The sequence below is a fragment of the Podarcis tiliguerta genome (genome assembly GCF_965153285.1).
Source record: "Podarcis tiliguerta genome assembly, chromosome: 17".
Classification (NCBI taxonomy): domain Eukaryota; kingdom Metazoa; phylum Chordata; class Lepidosauria; order Squamata; family Lacertidae; genus Podarcis; species Podarcis tiliguerta.
In genome coordinates, this window is record NC_139550.1 from 37,145,141 (window position 1) to 37,169,960 (window position 24,820).

The 24,820-nt window shown below is 49.3% G+C and overlaps 1 protein-coding gene and 1 long non-coding RNA gene across 5 annotated transcripts; one reads left to right on the plus strand and one right to left on the minus strand.

Annotated features, from left to right (window-relative positions):
- Positions 1–1,579: 1,579 nt before the first annotated feature.
- DUSP9 (dual specificity phosphatase 9) lies at positions 1,580–24,410 on the minus strand. 4 transcript variants are annotated; one of them, XM_083420486.1, is made up of 4 exons: positions 24,337–24,410; positions 12,738–14,092; positions 8,270–8,692; positions 1,580–4,322 (listed from the first exon to the last, which is right to left on the minus strand). In XM_083420486.1, the coding sequence occupies exons 2-4, from the start codon at positions 13,093–13,095 to the stop codon at positions 4,024–4,026; spliced, it is 1,080 nt and encodes a 359-aa protein (XP_083276612.1). In that variant the 5' UTR covers positions 13,096–14,092; positions 24,337–24,410; the 3' UTR covers positions 1,580–4,023. The 4 variants fall into 4 exon arrangements, with proteins under 4 accessions (XP_083276612.1, XP_083276610.1, XP_083276609.1 ...); XM_083420484.1 differs by lacking the exon at positions 24,337–24,410 and adding an exon at positions 17,983–18,894; XM_083420483.1 differs by lacking the exon at positions 24,337–24,410 and adding an exon at positions 17,699–18,894.
- On the plus strand, positions 3,477–6,771 carry LOC310667940. The gene is made up of 3 exons (XR_014506455.1): positions 3,477–3,558; positions 5,686–5,758; positions 6,260–6,771. It is a non-coding gene; the product is annotated as an uncharacterized lncRNA (long non-coding RNA).
- Positions 24,411–24,820: the final 410 nt, after the last annotated feature.

The window sequence follows — 24,820 nt, forward strand, 5'->3', positions numbered from 1 at the left end:
ACAGAAGCAGTGAGCAGAGACAGAGTTGAAGATGGATGAAGTGAGAGACAATGTCCTGAATTAATCATCTAGAATGAAGACCCTCAAACTTCAGTCTTCCTCAGATTAGAACGCCAATCCTGTACAGGTCTTCTCAGAAGTAAAACCTACTGGGTTTGATGGGGTTGCTCTCACCTAAGTAGGGGGAGGGTTTTGTTGTTGGTGCTGTAGTGCAGCAGACCAACACAGCTGGTGTTCTGCAAAGCAAGTGAAAGTAACTCCCAATTTTAGTGCCACACATGGAGAACAGATGCCTACCTAATTATTCTCAGATAGCTGGCAGGTGGACTCATTTTTCCAAGGCATAAAAGTGGGAGTTGGGGCGGAATCAAGCAAAATACTGTACCAATTTTCCGGAACCTACACAAGAGGGAAGAAACTATTTTAAAAGCCTGGAAAATCGAGGAATTCAAGGAAACTTGGCAACTAAGGAGGTAGAGGCTAAGGGGCTGCAGGTGTAGAGGATTCTGAGCAAGTGGTCTGACTCTGTGTAAGACAGCTCCTAAAATCACATCATCTCAGGCTTCTTCTCCCTTCTTGGGAATATCTCTCCTCCTTGAGCTGCAGTCAAAACCAGAAATCTCTCCATTCTCCCTCCCAGCCCCATCCAACCCTCCCATCCTAATCCAGGCTAGAGGCACACACTTAAGGTCACTTAACACAGATTACTCTGAAAGAGAAGCTGTTTGCTGACATTCTTCTTTTCTTACATTGGTTCCCCAGATGTTGGTGGACTACTAGGACCCCACTACCCCTGAGCGTTGGCTAAGTAGCCTGGAGATGATGGGAGCTGCAGTCCATTGAAATTCCGGGACCCAAGACTGGCTTTGTGGTTCCTGCCATCACCCACCAGCTTTTGCTCTGGCTTCTGATCAGCCACAGTGAAGGCCACTGGTGGAGAATAGTGCAGCTGGTTAGAGCATGGGGCGGATAACGCCAAGGTTGCAGGATTTCTCCCCATAAGGGACATCTGCACAGTCCTGCATTGCAGCGGGTTGGACGAAGGATCCTCAGGGTTTCGTCCAACTAACTCTGATTCTCTGTATCTAAGAAATGACAATATAAATGGTTAATTCTGCAGAGACCTCCCTCTTTTGCTTCTTCCCACATACTTAGTGTCAGGGGAAGGTTAAACAGTAAGTTGTCTTCTACTCAAAACATGAATGAGTGAGGTTTTTATTTATTTCTGAGTATGTCTATACAACCACATTTTAAATTATAAAGATGGTGTACACTATAAAACACCATTCTGTTTTTTATTTAAAAATCCAGGTGATCTCAGTGATCATAGTCATTAGGGTTATGGCAGATGTGGGGAACCTTTTGCCCTCCAGATGTTACTGAACTGCAGCTCCCAATAGTCCCAGCAAGCTTGGCCAATAGCCAAGAAAGATGGGAGTTGTAGTTCAGCAAACAACTCCAGGGCCAGAGGTTTCTCACAGCTGGGTTAGTGGCTTTCTTTGGATTGGTCTTGTGCATGTGAAGTGGTTCGCCACCAGCTGCTTTTCATCAGCATCAACACCAAACAAATCCGCACTCCTTTGTATTGTTTAAAGGCCTGTTTTTATTGAAGTGACTGTGTTGCCCATGGCAATGACAGTCCTTGCCTGTCTCTCCAGTTGGCTCCGGAGCCATATACATTCATTTGAAAAACAAAGAGACCAGGATGCCAACCATTATTATTATTATTATTAATTATTATTATTCTTAAAAAATGACCATCCTAAGGCAGTTCTCTTAGCTGCCATGAAGAAAAGAGGAAAAGAGAAAATGACGGACCTGCATTTTTCACATACAGGTACACAGGACTGAAGTCTACAGCCAAATAAAATTAAAGGTTGTGTCCAGGCAGTCCAAATTCCCCCCTGCCCAAAGCTGAATTCTGCAACCCACATGAATGATACTAGATGAGCAAATTTGCGTAATTGCTTGTATTTTGCACAACCTAAGCTGCAGTCCTCTACACCTTTACCTAGGAATAAGTCTCATTGGACATCATAGGACTTAATTCTATGCAGACACATGTAAGATTGCACTGTTACTCTGCAAATTTTTGCTTACAATTCTGCATCCTTTATCTTGCCTTTGCTAATCATAAGGAGGTCCACTATGCAGGACCCGGAAGCCCACCCGCTTTGACCCCTGGAGCCCCTCATTCTGCAGCTGCTCGAGATTATTTCAGCAAGCTTTGCCTGCAAGCACTTTTAAGCATATCTTCATAGCCAAAAGGGCTAAGAAAGTTGCTTTAAAAAAAGATCAAGAAAGAAAGGCGGGATCAGGAAAGAGCCAATCCTGCAAAAATACCAACTTATGGAATTGCAGCAGATCCACAGCCCAGCAGATCCACAGTGAAGAAACCTAGGGAACTTATCATTAAGCAGGGGGCATCAGAATGCCCTGGACATAGTTTAGAACATACAGGCACAATCTGTTATCTGACTACACTCACTTACAGGCAATGGTTAAGTTAATTTTTTAAAGGAAGTGCTGAGTGCATGCCTACTTAGTACAAGTCACATCCTTTTACCCAAAAACTGTAGCCTATTGCAAGGGAGCAGTCTGTGGCCAGCAGCCTGCCCATTTACCTACTACTTCTTTGATTGTTTTTCTGCCCATGCTCAGAGGTGCTCTCTTCTTTGTTACTACTTAACTTGTGCCTGGACGGAGCACCTGACACTGAAAGCAAGTTTCAGCCCTATGTTCTGGCCACAAATTAAGCCCTGCATGCAGGCTAAGCAGACGCTGTCTAGTACTCACATACACAGCTCTGGCTGCTTACAAGCAGGCATTAAGGCATACACACATTCAAAATTTGTACACACACAGACATGAAATTCAGAGCTGCTCCACTTTCTCCACCTCCTGCAGGAACTGATCACCACGCCCCCTACTATCTAGGTCTTCCTGGCTCCCTGATGCAAATCTGCTCCAAAGCTTCGACCCCACACATTTTCCTTCTGCTTTTCCGAAATAGCTGGATTAATTCCAGAGGGGCTGGCCGGCCTGCTTTTAGGATGGGAGGTTGTGGGGCAGATGATGGTTGAGGTATGATGAAGGATACAGGCTTCTGAATCTGCACCCAAAGCTCGTAGGTTCTTGACCCAGAGATTCCTTAAGTGTCCCAGTTCCAGAGCTGCAGTTCTTGCATCAGGCATGATAGGATTAATTCCTAGAACCCAAGGCCAAAGGCTTAAAAGGGTGTAGATTCTTTTGTTTGGTGTCTTGTACCATTCCTGGCAGGGGCTCCTTAAGGCAATTCTAGAGTCTCAGACTATACATGCTGTGACACCGTTTTGGATTCTGTGGTTCATGGTTCTAGAACCAAGAACAAGATAGATAGTTGGGGAACCTTTCACCTTTGAGATAGAGGTTTCTAATCTGGATTATCCCTTTATTCATTACATAACTGCCACAGGAGACTTGTTTCTTTCATATCCCCCCCATTTCCCCCCTTAAACTGAATGATGTAGCTCTAGAACCAGAAGTCCTGGGGAGAGAGGATTCTCATGGGAGCCGAAGGTCTGCAACCTAACCAGTTTCTAGATTATGGCTGTAGAATGGGAAACGTCCTATATAAGATGGGCATTTTAGCAACCAGCAGGTTCCAGCCCTGAAAACGGCCCATTCCAAATCTTTTAAAATCTAACAGGCTGGTCTGGACCACACGGTCTGTGTGTCCAGAGGAAACACTCAACATTTGTCCAGGGATCTTGGGGAATGGAGAGGGAGGTGGAAGGGTTGTGGGGGCAGGGAGGGTCTTTGGTTATGGATCTGGCCCCATCAGCTGAGCTGCATGTTTGGGAAGGTGTGCAGCATCCACAGCAACAAAGGCAGCTGTAAGAGGTGCCTTCCTCTCTGGCGTGAGGTATTCAGTTGGTCCCCAAAGGGACTCTGCCACCAGGGCAGGCAGGTAACACTGAAGAGGAGGAGGAGGAGGAGGCCAACGACGATGACAAGAAGAGAGGCCACCGCCCTGTTTTGGCCCTACGTGGGATCCAGCTCAAAGACGCTGTCGTCAGTTGGCGAGGTGAAGAAGCAGCTCTGGCCAGAGGGGGGGCGCCGGCTGGCCCTGCTGAGCCCCAGCGACTTCTCAAAGTCCAGCAGCTGTCCCATGAAGTTGAAGTTGGGAGAGATGTTGGACTTCTTCCGCTTCACCAGATCGTAGGCGTCGTTGAGGGACAGGTTGAGCTTCTGCATGAGGTAGGCTACAGTGACGGTCACCGAGCGGCTGATCCCCGCCAAGCAGTGCACCAGAATGCCACAGTTCCGGGACAGGGCCTCATCTGGGACAGAGAGGGAACGAGAAAAGGAAAAGGGGAAAAACAGGTCGGGTGCGTGAATACGGCTACACTGAAAAAAAAAAAAAAAGCAGAGACATCACCTTGCCAACAAAGGTCTGTATAGTTAAAGCTATGGTTTTCCTAGTAGTGATGTGTGGAAGTGAGAGCTGGACCATAAAGAAGGCTGATCGCCAAAGAATGGATGCTTTTGAATTCTGGTGCTGGAGGATACTCTTGTGAGTCCAATGGACTGCAAGAAGATCAAACCTCTCCATTCTGAAGGAAATCAGCCCTGAGTGCTCACTGGAAGGACAGATCGTGAAGCTGAGGCTCCAATACTTTGGCCACCTCAGGAGAAGAGAAGACTCCCTGGAAAAAACCCTGATGTTGGGAAAGATGGAGGGCACAAGGAGAAGGGGACGACAGAGGATGAGATGGTTGGACAGTGTTCTTGAAGCTACCAGCATGAGTTTAACCAAAGGCAGTGGAAGACAGGAGGGCCTGGCGTGCTCTGGTCCAGGGGGTCATGAAGAGTCGGACACAACTAAACAACAAGAAAACTGGGGCTGTAAGGGCTGGGGCAGAGAAAAAAGTGGGGATGAGGGAAGGGTGGCAGGACAAGGGAGGCAGGTGGGGAAGAACCCAAGGGGGTGTGTGAATGTTCAGGTTAAGAGCAGCGCTGAGGATATCCTGCAACTTCACTAGTGAAGAACTCAGCTTCCTAAGGATCCTATAGTAAATATATATATATATATATATATATATATATATATATAAATAAGCAAGTTTCTAGTCCTCAGGGCAGATTGTATATAGACACTGACTGCTGAGTAAAGCTCCCAGTGGTTCAATAGGACTTAAGTGCCCCACATACTGCCATGTTCCTCCAACTATATGAAGCAACTAAAAAAGATGTAGATATGCTTGGTCACATAATTTATAGGTAAAGGTAAAGGTACCCCTGCCCTTGCGGGCCAGTCGTATCCGACTCTAGGGTTGTGCGCTCATCTCACTTAAGAGGCCGGGAGCCAGCGCTGTCCGCAGACACTTCCGGGTCACGTGGCCCGCGTGACGAAGCTGCTCTGGCGAGCCGGCACCAGAGCAGCGCACGGAAACACTGTTTACCTTCCCACCAGAGCGGTACCTATTTATCTACTTGCACTTAGGGGTGCTTTCAAACTGCTAGGTGGGCAGGAGCCAGGACCGAAAGATGGGAGCTCACCCCGTCGCGGGGATTCGAACCACCGACCATGAGATCGGCAAGCCCTAGGCGCTGAGGTTTTACCCACATAATTTATACATGTCACCGAATTGCTTTGCTCCCCCCCCCCAAATAAAAGTGATCTTGCTTTGACTTTTCACACAGACAGACTTGCCTAAGGACCACCGCAGCAGAGCAACGGCCCTTTACATCCAGATGGAGACAACTTTGATAAAAGGTCCTTGGTGGGCGTCATCTCTCCTAAACTGTCCCAGAGACTATTCTTCCATCATGCTAATATTTTTTTTTTAATGGAAGATTTGATGCTGAATTTTCCAAAGGAAAAGTCTGAGAATTGTATGTCCATGATTGCGTGCACTGCAACAGCATATTTCAAACTGTGCCAAAGAAACACAAAATCTAGGTTTAGAAAAGAGTGTGCAAATTGTTCTCTTCTGGCTCCAGTTCCAGAAAGGCTTGCAAAGAATTTGGAAGTTTGGGGGCAAAAGGAAGTGGGCAGCAAAAGAGAGAATGAAACAATGAGGAAAAGGGCATTCAAGCTGACATTAGAGGATCAGGGGAGAAAGCTCAAAAAATAGTTGTGGCCCATGATAAGGGACAAAGGTAGGGAGTTTGTGGGGCAGGCACCCCCTTCCTAACCACTGGAAGGGAGGGGAAGTGGGATGGAGTTGCTGGAATCCTGAACAGCAACACTCAACACTGCAACATTTTGTTGCAGGGCTCCGCTTGCAAGAAGCACTTTGTGAAAATTTGAGTGGCCAAGCAAAGTGATTAGAATGAGGAATGCAAATAAGTCAGTTTATGAGAATGCATTGAATAGGGAGAGAAGGGAAAATGCCTCTCCTTGAAGATGCAGTCTACGTGCCACCAGTTTTGGAGATGTTTGGTTTAAAACTGTTAACTTTGTAAATAAGAATTCTCTGTTTTATCAACCAGAGGCACCCGAACAAAATATTTTAAAATAATTAATCTGGCAAATTCATCAATGAAGCATTGCAGGCCTAGTTGGTACTAAGGCATCATATTCTGTAGGGTACTCTACAGATGATGCAGAAACAGAACCAATCTGAGGATGCACAGACCACAGACCTCGCTGTGTGCACACACTGAAGCTGCTCAATGAGAAAGAAAAGGGGGAGACTGGCCAACAGCAAATAATCGGTTTGGGAGTGTAGTCGACTTAAGGGCAGGGAAGACTGCAGGTCTGTAATGCAAAGGAAGAGTGAGGTCTCTAAAATGTACGTCCCTAAAAGACAGGGGATGGCTGGAGGGGTCAGTTAACCCAGCCCATGCAGTAGATACCTTGAGCAATACCTTGAGATGTTCAGGGAAGTTTTTAATGTGTGATATTTTAGTGTATTTTTGGTTTCTATGGAAGCTGCCCAGAGTGGCTGGGGAAACCCAGCCAGATGGGGGGGGGGGTACAAATAATAAATTATTATTATTATTATTATTATTATTATTATTATTATTATTATTATATGCTCACCACCATCTAGGGCTAACTTGATGCCCTCAGCAGGTAAAGGACTCCTACTCTCCAGCAGTACGAAATTCAAAACAGATCAGTATGGGGCTGCTTGAAAACTGTGCCTGCTGAGAGTGCCATGAGAACAAGCCAGAATGGAATGGCACACCATCGTGTTGCCTTCTCTCCGGGGTGCTGAATTACTGTACCTCATCACTAAAGATGCAGATCAACTGGGAGCCCCACAAGTTCTAAGGACTTTGCCTAGTAAGCTGCCTGAGGACCCATGAGCCTTACAGCAGGTATGGGGAACTTTTGGTTCTCCAGATGTCACAAACTACAACTCCCCTCAGTCCCAGCAAGCATGGCCAATAGCCAGGGATGATGGGAGCTGTAGTGCAGCAACATCTTGTGGTTGGGGGTGGAGGGCAAAGGTTCATCCACAGGTGATGCACAGGAAGAAACTAGGAGGCAAAGCTCTGGCCCCACTGACTTTGGGTGAGGCCTTTGGATCGCCAAGCCAGGGATGAATGCTGTAAGCCAGGCCTCCTGCCCTTCCTTGGTCCTACCTGACTTTAGTTCAAGCACCAGCAACTCACTATGGGGACCCTGGCTTGGAAAACCCATTTCCAAGTGTATCTACCTGCCCACTGGCCCCCAAAACTAGATGCACTAGTGCAGGTATCCCCAAACTTGGCCCTTTGGGACTAGAATTCCCATCATCCCTGACCACTGGTCCTGTTAGCTAGGGATGATGGGAGTTGTAGTCCAAAAACATCTGGAGGGCGAGTTTGGGGATGCCTGCACTAGTGGGACAATCTCTGGGGTGTTGGTCCCAGCTCCTTACTCACTTGCAAGCCCCAGGGTACTGAAAGTTCCCAAGTGGTATGTTACAAAAAACTGCGGTAGACACAGTGTTTCTAGGTTCTCCACCTCCTTATGAATCAATCATCAATCACAGAATTGCAGAGTTGGTAGGGACCCCGAAGGTTCATCAAGTCTGTCCCCCCCGCCCAACATGAAGACACAAAGGTGAGTGACGGGGCCCAACTAGTAGTCAGTCAGCTGTGAGCTGCAGTGAGAGCCAGTTGCCTCTCAATGGACTCAGATGACTGTCTCAGGGACACAAGCCATATTCCCTCAAATGCTTTGCAGGGGTCATGTGAATGGGTCCTCCGATGGCCAGCAGACAACAGCCACAGGAAAACGCAAGCGGGAGGCCACGGGTGGGGTTTTCTGCCTGCCTTTCCCTTCACTCACCAATGAACTCAATGGCCTCAGGGAAGAACTGAGAGAGGTTCTGGCTCCAGTGGTCCGAGATAGGGATCTGCTTGTAATGGAAGTCGCCGTTCTTCTCAAAGAGGTTGGGCAGGTTGGGGGTGACGTTGAGGATGTAGCGGATGCCCAGCTTGGCCAGGGTGTCCATGTTGGCAGAGTCACGGGCGCTGCCCAGGTAGAGGTTGGGTAGAATCTGCACGGGGAAGGAGGGGGGGCTCGCCCCTTCCGACTCCATCCCGCTGCTGAGGGGCCCCGACTCTGCATCGGAGCAGTCGGAGCTGAGGCTCAGGCCGCCCAGTCCCACCACAGGAGCTGCCGGGGGCACAGGTGAGCTACTGGCACTGGCTGTGTCCAGGTTGGTCTCACAGAGGTGCGGCCATTCAGCCTGAAATTTATGGAAGCCTCCTGCAAGGAAGGAGAAAGCCAAGAGATAACTCAGCAGCAGCACAGCCATAGTTGTTACATGCAGAATTAAAGCACTGACACTGGAGGTTCCCCTGTCATAGTGGGGACACCCTTTCCTATAATAATTATTAACAATAATAATTTATTATTTGTACCCTGTCCTGAGTTGCACCAGCCACTCTGGGCAGCTTCCAACAGAATATTAAAAACATAAGACAATAAACATTAAAAAAAATCAGTTCAGATGTCTCCTAAAGATTATATAATTACTCATCTCCTTAACATCTAATGGGAGGGCATTCCACAGGGTGGGCGCCACTACCAAGAAGGCCCTCTGCCTGGTTCCCTGTAACCTCACTTCTTACAGCCAGAAGGCCCTCAGTGCTGGACCTCAGTTTCTGGGCTGGACGACGGGGGTGGAGATGCTCCTTCGGGTATACAGGACCGAGGACGTTTAGGGCTTTAAAGGTCAGCACCAACACCTGGAATTGTGCTCAGAAATGTACTGGGAGTCAGTGTAGGTCTTTCAGGACCAGTGTTATATGGTCCCGGCAGCCAATCTAAGTCACCAGTCTATCTGCTGCATTCTGGATTAGTTGTAGTTTCCAGGTCAAAGGCAACCCCATGTAGAGCGTGTAGTAGTAGTAGTAGTAGTAGTAGTCCAAGTGGGAGATAACTAGAGCATGCACCACTCTGGCGAGACAGTCTGCAGGAGGCAGGGTCTCAGCCAATGTACCAGATGGAACTGATAGACAGCCGCCCTGGCCAGACCTGGGCCTCCATGGGCCGCTGTGAGTCCTGCACACCTGGTCCTTTAGGGGCACAGTTACTCCATTCAGAACCAAGGAGTCCCCCACACCTGCCCCCCTGAAGCAGTACTTTTGCTCTACCCATATCCATGGCTTTCTGTACAGTTAAGAGGCAGTCAGGAGCTCCAAGTCCTGAATCCTTTCTATTGGAACCCAGACCTCTTGCCCCCACTTTAACACGCCCCCCCTTGCTTACAGATGCTGCTGCAAAGTGTTGTGCTGGGAGATTGTTTGTTTACAGACTGTTGCCTTGGTGATATTACCTTTTGATTGCAGAAATCTACAGGGCATGTTTATCATAGATTACATAACAAAATGCTTTAACTGCTACCATGCCAGGCTTTTCACATTTTTAGCACAGAATCATTGAACTGCAGTGTTAAAGGGACCCTGAGGATCATCTAGCGCCAACCCCTTGCAATGCAGGAATGTGCAGCTGTCCCGAAACCTGCAATCCTGGCAGTCTTCAGTGTTGTGGGAGCAGGGGTGAGGAGAGTTAGGGAGACCTGGTGAAAAAGGGCAGTGCTTCTGCACTTTTAATAATTGTGCACAAGAGAAAATTTCAGAGCAGCTTGCACTGTGAGGGGAAAACCCCTGTGTTTTCATCTTCCACTTAATCACTGTTTCCAAAGGACAAAGGGAGCAGCGAACTACATGTTAAATGCTTCTGGGTGTAGCTTTGCCTCAATATATTTTTAAGACCATCTCAAATGAAAAGGTAGCCGCAGAGAGAGGTGCAATCGTGAGTGGAAGATCTGTGGGTGGGAAGGAGAAGCTTTACGTACGTTGCTTTCGTGCTGAAAATCACTCACAACTACATTTCTCTCCATGGAGGGAAAAACACAGGTTCAAGAATATTTTCCCTGATGTGGAGAAAAACAGATGAAGGGGTGATTTTGAAGAGACAACCACTGCTGCTGGTGGAAAGGTTAAGTAATCCCTCTACCCAACTTTGCTGAAAAGCTACAGTCAAAATAAATAAATAAAGAGTATCAAAGTTACACCGAACTGTGCACTGTGTGCAGTTTGGTCTTGAACGTTCAAGTTGTAGTTTGGCAACCCTACAATTAGTCAATCAATAGGTGGACCTGAATTAAGGGTAGCCAACCTGGCGCCCTCAAAATGTTGTCAAACTACAACTCCCATCATCCCTGACCATGCTGACAGGGACTGATGGGCCTTGTAGTCCATAATCTGGAGGGTGCCCCGTGGTCTAGCTAAGGGCTAGCCAAGGTTTGAATCACAGCAAAGCTCCATGCACAAAGTGAGAGCTTCATATACCCTGCTGTAGGAGCTAAAGTGGCATTCTCATAGTTTGGACTGCACTGGTGGCACACTTGCCAAAAGGCTTGCTGAGATTTAGAGTCGCAAACTGATTGGGGGTGGGGGGGATTGGCAAGCTCTTTTGCATTTAGCAGCAGCATGTTGTGCAGAAATCTGCAAGTGAAGCTTTTCACAGCATTGCAGAGAATCACCATTTGCTAAGGGTCTGCAAATCAAACTTTTGTTTAAAGCACAGCTACAATGGCCAGTTGAAAGGCTGGCAGCCTTATTCACTACTGTTCTTCTATTCTGGCTCCTGGCCCGGTTGCTCTGATGGGTCAGGCCTAGGGTGACACTTAACAGGCTTGGGCAGCGGCCAGGGAAGTTTCCCAGGGCAGGCCTGTGCTGCGTTGCCATCCAACCCCCCACCCACCCACCCTGGCAGTCCCTCTTGTACATTTAAGAGCTGGGTGATAAAGAAGACCTTGAAAGCATGCAGATGTAGCCAGGGGAAAACACTTCACTTTCTGAGTTTCTGTACTTCAGGACTTCCTTTTTTTAAAGTCACAATAACAAACGAACACAGTACCCCATCAGTTTAAAAGGCCTGGGAGATGCTTTTGCCAGGCGCCTAAAGATATGTAATGAAGGCGCCGGGTGAACCTCCCTAGGAAGAGACTTAAAATCTCAGGCAGGTGTGAGGAACCAGTGGTACCTTCCAGAAGTTCCTGGACTCCAGCTCCCACCATCCCCCAAGCCTTGGCCATGTTGGCTGGAGCCAATGGGAGTTGGAGTCCACCAGAGGGATACAGGTTCCTCCATCTCTGATACAGGATAATATTCCTGGTTAAGGTCACTAGGAAGGGATGTGTAACAAGACCAAGGCTGTGGCCACACCCCAATTTACTGTGTTCTCACTGCACTTCCAGGGCTGGGTTTGTAATCCATGTTCCCACAGCATTATCCAAAATACATACGTATCCTGCACTTTGTTATCAGAAGCTACCGTTTGAGGCGTTGTTTCTCAAACTAGCTTCACACTTGATTGGAGGCCTTAAGCCATTCTGTAATTCATCTCTAGCCAATGTGTTGCAGGGTGAAATCATCCGCTGCCTTGTCCCCCCACCCCCACGTGTCCCCTGTGTGTTGCACAAACAAAAACAAACTGAACTCTATGGTTGTAATATGGACACACCCTTATGCCAAGTCAAACCCCAGGTCTAACCCTGATGGCCAAGTTCTGCCTCGGCTGTCAGAGGCAGCAATTCTCCTGAGTTCCAGTTGCTGGAAACCTGCTCTGCCCCATTGCCACAGCTGAAAACTGCTGATTAGAACAGCTGGGGGACGGGGGAACATGGCAGTACAGGGATGGGTGCAATTGTGGTTATCTGCTCTCCTGATTCAGCAGCAAATTTAAAAACAGAGGAAATCTCTGGCTTGAAATCTGGCAACAATATTCCTGAATCTGCCTTTTCCCTGCTCCACTGGAGAATGGACTGGTTAGAAGAAGGGCCACAGCTCACAGGTAGAGCACCTGCTTTGCATGCAGAAGGCCCCAGTTTCAATCCCCAGCATCTTTTGGGAAGGGCTGGGAGAGGACGCTGCCTCAAACCCTGGCGAGAAGCTGCCAGTCAGTGCAGACAACACCAAGATGGACCAATGGCCTGACTGAATATAAGGGAGCTTCCACATCTTTTAGGCAAGGGCCACAGCTCAAAGGTAGAACATCTGCTTTGCATGCAGAAGGTCCCAGGTCCAGTCACCAGTATTTTCAAGTAGGGCTGGGAATACCCGCCCCCCAAAACCCCAGAGAACCTTTGCCAGTCAGTGTGGCTTGTTCTGAGACTGATGAGGTCGACTCAACATAGGGCAGCCCCCTAGGAAAGAGATAAGTTGCCATATGTCGGGTAGCCCTGCCCCATCTCAAAGTTACCTCCCACCTTCACAAATCCCGCTTTCCTCAGCACACCCACCTTGCAGGTAGTAGGCGGGGCAACCTTCCTCCCGCAGCTTCTGCAGAAGCGTCACCAGCACTGACCCTTCGTCCTCCTCCTGGCTCCCTGATGGGGGCAGCTGGAGCGTTCCCTCGTCATAGAGGAGCACCGTGCTATCCCTGAGGGCCTGGGGAGGCCCCGGCAGCAAGGACCCGACTGAAAGATTCCCCTTCCGGAGACGACGTAGCAGCAGCCCCGGGAGGGCCACGCTCAGGGCCCGCTCCACGTGGGACGAGTCGTACAGCTCCCGGCTGCGGCAGTCCAGGATGTGGAGGCACGGAGACGGGGAGGCCAGCTCAGCCCGCAGCCACGACGTGGACTTTCCCAGGTCTTCCATGTGGCTACAAGCCACGGTCTGGAAGATGAGAATCTTCACGGTCAAGACTGCCCAAGCCAACCCTGCCAAAATCTCAGAGCACCGCCTGGATTCTCCCCACTCGCAATGAAGCTTGCCACTTCCAGGACCTGAAAAAGGGAGTCTGCAGGGAAAGGTTTTGTCCAATTGGCAGATTGTTCCAAACTCAGAATCCAAAGTCCCAGGTGCCTTTGCCTGAAGGAATCGCTACATCATGTTGCCAGCACAGGTCTCACCCATCCATTGCAATCCAAACAGCCTGGGCTAGCAAAACAAGAGGAGGGTAAAATGAGGGGTGCCTCCATGCGTGGAAATCATCCTTCAGTCTCTTTTTTCGGAGGGGGGAGAAGGGAAAGGAATGGTACGGTGCCCAGCCTCTCAAGAGGTGAAAGTAGAAAAGGAGAGATGGGTCCCAGGGCTTTGTGACAGCTGGAGGAGAAGAAGCTACAGAGGATTCTCACAGGGGGGGGGGGGGAGTGGCTTCTTGGACACTCCGCTCAGGATCCTGAGCTGCCTTACCGCTGTGGTTTCCCTAGTGCTGCCACGCAAGGGGAGATCTTCCAAATCAGGGTCAGCTGCAGCCAACCAAAATTAGGATCGCAAATTGTGCCAGATTAGCCTCCCCTGTCTCTGCATGTGAATCCAGCTAATATTGTTCCTCTGCCGTTGCTGCCCTGAGAGTAGATCTCTGCCAGTTGAGGAGAGCCACAACTTGTGTCCCAGCCTGAAGAAAAATCCCTCGATCCTCCTGCCAGCTGAAGTCTATCCAATGTCGCTGGAGAGGATGTGCTGAAGCAGAGGCCAGGGAGGCGTGGGTCTGTGGTAAGCAGGCATCCAGGTAAGCCAGTGGGGGGGAGGAGGAGGTAGAAAATGAAGGAGGGAGAGAGGGAGAGAGGGAGAGATGCAGGCTCTGGGTACCAAGAGCAGCACCTCAGGCTTCCAGAGAAGAAGGGGATGCTAGCACAGATCCTGGAGGAACCTGCAGTGGGAAAGCAAAACGGGAGAGTGAGGCTGGGGAGTGAGGGAGAGGGAGCACACAGGCAGCAGGCTAAGGGAAACACGGAAGTGCGTGTTCCCTTCCTGGCACCTTGCTGTCCCCTCCATCCTGGCCAGATGCTGACGAGAGACTTCCTGGCAACCAGAGGGAAGACAGCAGTAACTGCCAAGAGTCGGATGATGACAACATAGGCTGTGTACACACTGCAGGCACCCGGGGCTTTCATTCCTTAATTTCAAACCAGCCACATTTTGCACACCCAGGAAGCTTTTTGCTCTGAATCCCAGATGTGGGGTGTGTGTGTGTGTGACTAAAGGCAGTCGGCGTGGGTGCAGGAGGGGAAGAGGCACTCCGCACGAGCTCAGAAGCACCCTCTAAGGACCATAGCTCCAGTGGTAAGAGCACGTGCTTTGTGCCTGAGCAAAGGTCCCGGGTTCAACTCTTGGCTCGTCCACCTAATGGGGAAAGGGCTCCGTCTGAGACACAGGACAGTCACGGCCAGGCAGTGCTGAGACAAAGGGACCCAGGCTGACTCAGGACAGCAGCTTCTTGCGTTTCTTATACTTTAGGGTTTCAAAAGGAGGAAGTTGGCAATTTCCTTATTCATGCTTTTCAAAACTATTGTGCAAATCTCTATGTCCAGTTACAGATTATGAATCAGTGGCACATACAATTAATTTATTGTGTTTAATCAATCCGGAATAATCACCACCCTTGGCTCCATAATGCTCAGTTGTATTTAAGGTTGTCAACACCTAACCCCACCCCTAAAAAACCCTGCCCCATAACCTGGCCTGCTCTTTTCCCTTTAAGAGGCGATTGATCAGCGAAAATCAGCCCCTTTAAGAGGCGAAAATCAGCAGGAAAAAAAAGGCTTTTTGAGGCCTGGAAATAAACATCACAGGCTAATGTCTGCAGATCAAGTGCTTCTGCTAAACATGCAGGTGCAAGAGCTGGTTGAAAAGTTGGCCAACCTATAGCTGAGAAAGATTAAAGCTTCCACTCAGCAAAACAGAAAAGCACACATCTATTCTACAATATAATGAACACAAGCAGGAGAAATTAATCAGCATTTTACAGGTTCCTAGTATTAATATTATTAGCAGCAGCAGTAGTAGTAGTAGTGGCATTTATTAAATTTATATACAGGCAGCAGTGTTTTAGGCACATCCGATATGTGGGTGACCATGCTGAACTTGGAAGTAACCTGAAAATATCAGAAAAAAGGTAGGGATGGGGCTGGAACGGGGTGTTTGCAGGCTTTTCCAATGGTGTTTCAAATATACAATATTTCACTTAAACGTGCGGTGCCTTGGAATGTACCACCCATGTAAATTGGGAGTTGCCTGCACTGCCCTTCATCTAAAAATCACAGAGAGGCTTACAGCATAAAGATACAAAATGAGAACACAAAATACATAACAAACAAAAACAAACAAATCAATAACCCCTCTCCCACAAGCACACTGAAAAGGCCCCAGATCGTTTAAACAGTCAAAGGCCTGGTTGTGGAGGAACATTTCCATCTGGCACCTAAAGACATATAATGAAGGCTCCAGGCAAGCCTTCCTGGGAAGAACATTTCCCACGTGGGGAGCCACTGCAGAAAAGGCCCCTTCTCATGTAGCCATCCTGAGGATCTCTCCTGGAGGGGGCACACAAAGACCCTCAGATAGTGATAACAGACAACTCTTCCTCTTCTAAGATCTAAGATAAATTTGGTGGGGCTTTCCTTTGAGTTAGGATGCATAGATTTGCAGCCCTACAGAGCATGGTTTAGACCCCCCCCCAAGGCTTTTTTCTGCAGGTCTATTCTGCAACATGACATTCAGGCAATAACGGAGCACTTGTCGTGGATTTATACTGGACCGTTTACACATCATTCTGCTTTATGAGCTGTTCTGTGATGCTTTCCCCATGTTGCCACATTACTGCCGTCTAGAGGGGCACCACTGCGCTATAGTCAACACAAGCGGGACAAGACTCTTGTTCCAACAGGCTTTTGGGAATTGACTGCTTTTAATGAAAAGGCTGGTGCTGTGCTTTTTATTGTAATTATTTGTATGTTTTAAACAAATTTTATATACGTATACAGTTTTAATTCCATTAATGTTTAACTGGATTTAAAAGACTGTGTTTTTAATGACTTGTTATTATCTGTAAACTGCCTCGAGTCCCGTCAGGGAGGAAGATGAGCTATAAATAAATAAATCTAATAATAAAAAGCAAATCGAAACATTTTATTCTGTAAAAACTTACAGCGCTCCAGCAGGAGGTTATGGGGAATGTATCAACTGGAAAGAAAGCCCACCTGAAATCTTTAGCAGGCACAAACAGTATGGAAAGCAGGGTCCCATATAACCACCCCAATAGTCTCACGAGCACAAATCATCACAAAATCCCCCCCGAAAGGGTGTCTGGAGGGGGCCCAATGTGGAGAGCACGCTGAGCTTGCTGGAGCCACGTCAGTAGCGGCTGGTGAGGTGGCACAGGTGGCTCTCCAACACCGCAGGTTGCTGCTGCTCTCAGAGAGGGTTGAGGTGCAGGGAGTATGGTGTGGCTTGCAGTGGCAAGAATGCTGGATCAGCTGCACTGCCACGTGCCATCCCGCCTAGTTCCCTGTGCCTGTCTACCCTCCTTCCCAGTAACTCAGGAGAACAAGGGAGTCCCACCTGCACCAGCCACAACTCAGACTAGTTACAGTTTATAATTTATTTGGAAAGTTTCATCCGGTAATAATTTTGCAGGCTTTGTCTTCACAACACTGCTGCCAAGTAGGACACCGCTGAAACAGACAAAGTTCACATGCAGTTTGCCTATAGCAAGAGGTGAAACTTAGATCAGGTGTGGGGAAACCTTGGGCCCTCCAACCATAACCAAACTACAACTCCCATCTACCCCAGCAAGCATGACCAATGGCCAGGGGTGATGGGAGTTGTAGTTCAGCAAACCTCTGGAGAGCTACAGGTTCTCCACACCTGCTTTAGATACAGTGAGCTTTGGGAGGCATAAAAGGTAATGGAGCGGATGACTGGAGTTCTCCTGTGCAAGCCCAGATTGTCCTGGGCATGTCCTGGGCAGGGGGAGACTGCGCCAGGTCAAGTACTGGGAGGGTAGTAGTGATGATGGTGCCATTTGGCTGTTCTGCCTCAGGCCTGTCTTGGGCTTGCTCCTTCTATCCCTTTCATCAGTGCTCTTCAACGTTGGATTCTCTGCTAGGGCAACCTCTTTCCTGATGCAGTTGAAGCCAACCAAGGCTAAACTTTTCATCAAAAAGTCTATTGTTTGAGTCTTGCCTCTGCCATGATCCCACTTCACAGACAAGCCTCTTGATCTCACGCTAGCAATGAAGATATTAATAACGACCTTTCTTAAAGAGTGGAGGCAAGGATTGCAAGGGCATTCTGAAGACTGCTAATATCCATCCCTAGGAGTGTCCAGTGGAATAACACCCTCCCCCTCAAAACAAAATAATAATAATATTCTGCTTTGCCTAGTAGCCCTTCTCTTAACCTCTAATGTGCACGGGAAGGCTGGCCGTGGTTCCTTAGTGATGGCACTTTGCACATGCTCAAAAGCACCATTTACCTTGTACCGCTATGCAAGTTTACTTAGGGCCTGTAGCTAAAGCAAAAGTACTTCGCGCGTGCCCAGAAGCCCCCATTTCTCTTGAATCCGCCTCCCATCTTCTCAGGGCTGGAGTCAACTAGCCCGCCCTCCGGAGTTCACCGAACGAGATCGAGCTTCAGGCTGGTGTCTTTAGGATTAGGACTTCCCACCAACTTTGCGCAGCTTCAAGCTCGTCCCGGGGCTGAGCCCTGGCCGCCTCAACGCTGCGGAAAAGCGGAGCCCACGGCGCGCGTTCCTCTTACCCTGCGGCGCTCGCCGCGCTTTGCGGACGCCTCGCGGAGCGCGGCCATCCCGCCGGCCGCGGTTTTCGGAGCGAGCCCGACGCCGAGGCGCCCTCAGCGCGTCTCCTTCGGCCTCGGGCGAAGAGCGAAGCGGGCGGGGAGGACTCCTGCGCCAAGGCGGCTCTCGAGGCCAAGCGCTCCGCCGCCGCCGCCAGCTCGGCTGGGCTTCGGCTCAGTCGCCTGATGCGGCTCCTGCGCTTCCGTCGCCGCGAGAAAGGCGACTCGCCGCTGCGGCAGCGGGAGGAGCGAGGGAGTCCTCGGCCGCCTCCATCTGCAGGGCGGCGGGGCGCGCGCCCAGGGAGCGATGCTGCCAGCAAGTTCCGCGCGGGGCTGGGCGGGCGGCGGCGCGGGACGGAGAGAGACGCTGGGGAGACACTTCTTTGGTAAGGTGCCCGAGGGAAACAGGTCGGCGGGAGGGGAAGCCCGGCCGGGCGAGGCGGCCTCCTCGAGGCACCGTCTCCAGCGCCGCGCGGCCGGCCAGCCTCTCTCTCTCTCCGCCGCTCTCGCCCGCTCGGCCAGGCGCGTCCCCACCCCGGCTCCACGTGGTGGCTGTGTACAGCCCGGAGCCCCGCCCCGCCGCCGCCCCGCCATTGGCCGGAGGCGCCGCCCCGGGAAGGCGGAGCCGCTCGGCAAGGCGGCCGGGCGCGCACACGCGCGCGCACTTGCGCATCCATCCATCCCGCCGGACAAGGAGGGGGTCAGGTGGGCGCCTCGGGCCGGGGCTCGGCTTCCTCGGGCTCTGAATGGCAGCCTGGCGTCATTGGGGCTTTAACACGCTTGGTCCTCTCCCTGTGCCAGAACGGCGACTGTGTGGGCTTTTGGCTGCGTCTGCATCATACTGTTACGGATATGAGGTAACAGAGCCTATTAGTGAATAGTAAGGAAAAGGTAAAGAGACCCCTGACCATTAGGTCCAGTCACGAACAACTCTGGGGTTGCGGTGCTCATCTCGCTTTACTGGCCAAGGGAACCAGCGTACAGCTTCTGGGGCATGTGACCAGCATGACTAAGCCGCTTCTGGCGAACCAGAGCAGCGCACGGAAACACCGTTTACCTTCCCGCCGGAGCGGTACCTATTTATCTACTTGCACTTCGACGTGCTTTTGAACTGCTAGGTTGGCAGGAGCTGGGACCGGGCAATGGGAGCTCACCCCGTTGCGGGGATTCGAACCGCAAACCTTCTGATCTGCAAGTCCTAGGCTCTGTGGTTTAACCCACAACGCCACCCGCGTCCTGCCTATTAGTGAATAGTAGAAGGTAATAAATGGTAGGGTTTTGATTATCTGAGATATGAAGGGAAAATACCAGCTGCAGAGGGATTCCTTGGCTAGCCTAAGGAAGATGACCTGGCAAGCTCTGGCTGTTGAGAACCAGTACAGGGCCATTGAGGGCCATTGGCAATGCAGGAGAACTGTCCCCTGTCCTGAGATGTGAACAGAGACAGGGGATTCGGAAGGCTGCCAGGATAACGGGGTGAGTTGTCACAGGAAGAGCCTTTGGAAGGAGCCTTGGAGTAGCTGAGAACAAAGGGCAGAGCCATCTTGGCAGGCTGGCTGAAGGCAGGCTGGGAGAGATGCCGTGGGCTCCAGTGCTGCACTGCTGTGGGGAACAAGCCCCTCTTGAGGTGACCATACTGGACTTCCTCTATGTAGACTAATGGTGTAAATATATGTAATTTAACCATAATTCTAGAAGGATGACAGTCTCTGCTGTGTCTTATTCTCACTGGAGCATAGACTGTGGGTGAGCACCTGGAACCCCCTGGAATCTTGACACAGCTTGGCAGAGATTGGGGGTGGCGTCCAGCTTTTGTAACAATGCATTTAAAACACAGCCCCCCCCAAATCCCGGGAACTGTAGGTTACCCAACTCTGAGCTACATTTTCCAGCACCTGTAACAAACTACAGTTCCCAGGATTCTTGTGGGGAGGGAGGGAGAGGTCCTTTAACTGTGGCGTATATGCTTTAACAGCCATAGTTCTGTGGCTGTGGCAGATTAGGATATTCTGTGAGATTCCGTATAATGGGGGTGGCAGCTTTGGCAAGAAGGGGTTTCCTTACAAACAGGAATGGGGAACTTGTGGCCTTCCGGGTGCTGCTGTGCTCTGACTCCCAGCATCCCTGACCTATGACTGTGCTGGCCAGGGCTGATAGGAGTTGGAGTCCAACGACATCTGGAAGACTTCAAGTACCCCATGTCTGGTGTAAAAGCATGCACAAGTGCTTTATACAACTGTGTCATATTTCACTGGAGACTGCAAAGGAGAATTCTCTCCAGGATAGTGCTCGTGTTTATTTAAAACATATTTGTATACCGCCTTTCATCAAAATTGAGTTCAAGATGCTATACAATATTTTTGTAAAAGTAGAAAATTATCATGTAGTAAACTGACAATAAAGAAACATTTGTCTGAGAGAGCTGTTTCAGTTTCTTGGGACAGGTATAATGTTATGTAATGCAGGTTATGGCATTGAAATAGAAAACAATTCAGTTGACATAGTCCTAATCCCTGCAGGAAAAACTCAAAAGTTTCATTGGCCATGACAGGTGCAGAGAGACATCGCTCTGCACCTTGGTGAAAATTTATATAGCTTGCCTTGAAAGTTAGAATGAAAAACCAGTTTTCAATTTTAGGTCAGTGACAACAAAGATGATTTGTGGATTAGGGCCGCTTTAAAGCAAAACAAAACAAAGTAAAAAGCACAAGAGGTGTGATAAGTGATGACAATGGATGAAATCTGCCTGCGCTAAGAATCTGAGGAACCCACTAGCAACAGAATCTGAGGAACCCACTAGCAACAGAATCTGAGGAACCCACTAGCAACAGAAGCCCCCCTCCTTGACTGCTGCCACGACTACCTTTCCAGTGTGGTATTGCCAGTGAGCAAGGAGCTGGGGCTTAGAACAGATGGGGGTGAGCGGGCATTGGTAGGTGATTCAAGCAAGTGCGGCAGGTGCCACAAGGGTATCAGAGTCAGCCAGGATTCAGATCTTCCTAATCTCCTCTTGAAGGGAGCTGCTGGAGCTGGAGGAAGAAAGTGGCAGTATTCTGCCCCCCTTCTCAAACCAGTCCCTGCAAAGTTATCCACCTCATCTCCCAGCCACCTTCCCAGCCATTTCAAAATAGCTAACCCATAAATAGTTCTAGTTTTTTACCTTAGCAGAAGCCAGATGCTGGCCTTGCTTGCATGGCCTATTATCTGTTTGCTTGTTTGTTTGTTTGTCACTTTATTTATTTTGTGAGGGTTTTTTTTAAAGTCTCAAAGCAACTTAAGAAGATAAAATAGAAAACAGATAAAATCAGTTAGAAGCAATTTTTTAAAAAGTGTACAATACAGTGGTATCTTGGGTTACATACGCTTCAGGTTACAGACTCTGCTAACCCAGAAATAGAACCTCGGGTTAAGAACTTTGCTTCAGGATGAAAACAGAAATCGTGCTACGGTGGCGCGGCAGCAGCAGGAGGCCCCATTAGCTAAAGTGGTGCTTCAGGTTAAGAACAGTTTCAGGTTAAGAACAGACCTCCGGAAAGAATTAAGTACTTAACCCGAGGTACCACTGTACAAAATTTCTAGAATACTCATCCAACAGCACAGTAGGAAGGGCAGGGCCTAATCCAGCTCCCTAAAAGGTGATCAGCACAGCAGAGTCCAGCTTCAATACATTTAAAGCACTTGCCTTCCGCCAGAGAATCCTGGGAACTGTAATTGACCTCTCACAGAACAACAATTCCCAGCCCCCTTAACAAGCTGCAGTTCCCAGGATTCTTTGGGGAAAGTCATGCACTTTAAATGCATGGTGTGCACACAGATTTCATCAGAGACTCTGACTCAGAATCAATTCTGTCTCTGGATTGGCCCTCTTGCGGATCTGTCCCATTTCTGCACTGCCACTCTTCTGGGACTTGCTCCTTCAAGTCTGGCTCTTTACAGCCTTGCACTGACCAAGGTGATGGGCATAATACCCTTGCTTGGTGGCCCATGGAACTATTGTGACATAGATGCAATAAGCAGATTTTAAAGAACAATGCTAGATGGACGTGCTTTGCATTTTTCTATCCCATCTTTCCTAGTGTTCCTATTGCCCTTACTGTGCAGGTGAAAACACATGCCTACAGCCCTGGTTCAGTCATGGAGAACTAGCTAAACCCGGACCTAGGTAGAAGCTCTGTCAGTGATTCACAGCGAAGAAAGAATCTAGGCAAAGTAAATTTCCAAGAATAGTTTTATGAAACACACACACACGTGTCTGTGTTCTCCCCTCCTCCTCCAGTTCTAATCTCCTTAGCAACCTATCCATTTTCATCTTGTGGCGGGGGGGGGGGCATGGGGGGAGCTAAAACAAAAATGGATTTTCCAGTTTCTATGCTATGAGTGGGTGATTTTCTCTATTAATAATGATCCGTAAGTCTTGGTACATGGTAAGGTTTTTCTGTTCTTACATTAGCCAAGAGGGCTCATGGACACCACTTGATTTAACCCAAGCATTCCTAAAGCTTGCTTAAAAGCAAATGGCAGAGATGATTGATGGGGGAGAGGGGGGGTGGGGAAGCCAGCAGTGACCCTGCTTTGAGTGCAACATCCTTTGAAAAACTGGTTGTTGTCCAAGAGAGGAACCTGGTGCTGTGAGGTGCAGAGAGGGTGGCTGCCCCCAAATCCATACCTGAGTAGGCTCCAGCCTCAGAAACAGAAACCAGAGATTCCATACCTGGATTTTGGAATATTCACCAAAAAACAGTAAGCAGAAGGTACTTCTCTGCCCCTGCCATATATAGTAGAGCTTTCAGTCCATTTAACAACTTTGCATCACCTTGCCTGCCTCCCTGTTCTTGATTACAATTCTTACTGCATTATAGAAAGCCTTATAGAAGTTGTTACCAGCACTTTGACAACCCAAGAGCCATGAATATACCACCCACCATTCAAAACTGGTGGGCACTGCAGTGTGGTGAAGTTCCACTGGGTGGTTGTTTCTTCATTTGATATTGGGTCAGAGGCGCCATCTTCTTAACAGGATTGAGGGGCCCCATGCACGATGCAAGGAGCCAGGGGCCAGAAACTGTCTTGGCCCTTGGTGCTCCTGTGCTGGTGCCTCTCCTCACCTGCTCACCCTTACTGGCACCCAGTTGCCTTTTAGCAGCCTTTTGTGGGCGAGTGCAGAGTTCTGGCTGGCTGGCCGCCTGGCAGCAGCAGCAGCAGCAGCCAAAAAAAGGCCACAGGGGATCCAGAGCTTCCCAGCCGGCCCCACCTTGGATGCTCCTTGGAAGGTAGAGCTGCAGGTATGCAGCCCCACCAAGCCCCCACTGCACCTCACTCACCTCCCCGTTCAAATGGGCTCTGCTCCAGTCCTCCCCATCTGTGCTCCCAATTCTTGGCCCCAGGCTTGTGGAGCTCCCAGGAAAAGTGCCCTTGCAGTGCTGCAAGGAGTCTGGGGGCAGAGCTGAATGCCCTTTGAATATTGGGGGGGGGGGGTCCTCCGCCCCCTCAAAAATACTGGGCAGGGGCAGAAACTGCCTTGTCTCTTAGGAGTTGGCACACCTGTATCGGGTGGTGCTACTTAACCCTGCTGCAATGAACACTCTGGTTAGGGGAATGGCAAAAAACAGCCCCTAAAATGAAGGTGGCTATAGGGGTCCTGGGCAGAGGTAGCCTTAGTCCATATTGTTCCATAGCTAAGCAACTGGTGGGTTTGTATCCATTGCCAAACTCTGCACAGATTACATAAAGGAAATCACGCATATGCACTTTCTAAATAATTCATCTTGCTTCCAAAAAGAGTGATGGAAAGCTTGTGGAGTCTGGGTGAAACTGATCAACAACAGCAGAAAATAATCACGGTCGTGGGAGAAAGATAATATTGTTTTTTAGGATACATTTTCAAGCTGCTCCTGGAAATCCTGAGGGCTAGGAAGTTAAGGACTCTGCTGATACAAAGGCTGGCACCAACCCAATCATAATTTTAGCAGGTTTGAAGGAGTCCCCTGCCCTAGCGATTGCCTCCCCTTGTTATGATTAAAACTGTAGAAAGGGTGGAAAGGCAAGCAGTTGTGTTGTATGGCAAATGCTTCCATCTGATTATTCCTGAAGCAAAGAGTGAAGGGCTGTTGGGAACTTTCCCTTAGGAAGTTTGTTCATTCCCAAAGGGCATTGTAGCATCAACCTCTCTTGACTCCCCTTGATGGCAATTCTCCCTCCTCAAATTACTCACTGTCTGCCTACACATCATCCCAACTGTCTCTTCCCTCGCACACAGGGAGCATTCCTATAGCCACACACACAATGCAGACTAAGCCTGCAGTCCTCACATACACTTACCTGGCAGCCAGCCCTGTGGAACTGAAGGCGAGAACACCCTCGCAGCCATACACACACCGCCATTTTCATTTTCATCCCACTAGTACATTTACCCCACAGATGTAAACAGCCGCAGCACTCGCCCTGTGGAGGGACAGACACACACAAAAAGGAATGCTGCTTGCTCCCTCCCACGCACGCACACTTCAAAACACAACTGCAAGCGTGAACACAAACATCCTCTTTTCTCTCTCATGCAAATAAAGGCATCCATTCATCCCACTTGTGAAGCCCAATCATGCCACTCATGGACTGGAGAGCCGTTTCTTTGGCCAATATGTGGAATGAATCTAGGCCCTCCCATCCTCTCTGAATGAGCTGGATTGGCTAGCACACTCTGGCCTGAGACAGATTCTACTTCCCCTCTCATCAAGGCAGGGCTATGGGATTCCTCGTACAGTATTTGTTTTCATTTCTAAAATTTATGAGTGGCTTCTTTGTCAGG

What these genes read in the sequence shown, in the direction of transcription:
- DUSP9 (XM_083420486.1), bottom strand. Translation starts at nt 13,095, where the DNA reads ATGGAAGACCTGGGAAAGTCCACGTCGTGGCTGCGGGCTGAGCTGGCC. An exon ending in CCCCGCCTACTACCTGCAAG is followed by an intron (nt 8,693 to 12,737) that starts GTGGGTGTGCTG and finishes CCTTCCTTGCAG; the next exon opens with GAGGCTTCCATAAATTTCAG. An exon ending in TGAGGCCATTGAGTTCATTG is followed by an intron (nt 4,323 to 8,269) that starts GTGAGTGAAGGG and finishes TCTCTGTCCCAG; the next exon opens with ATGAGGCCCTGTCCCGGAAC.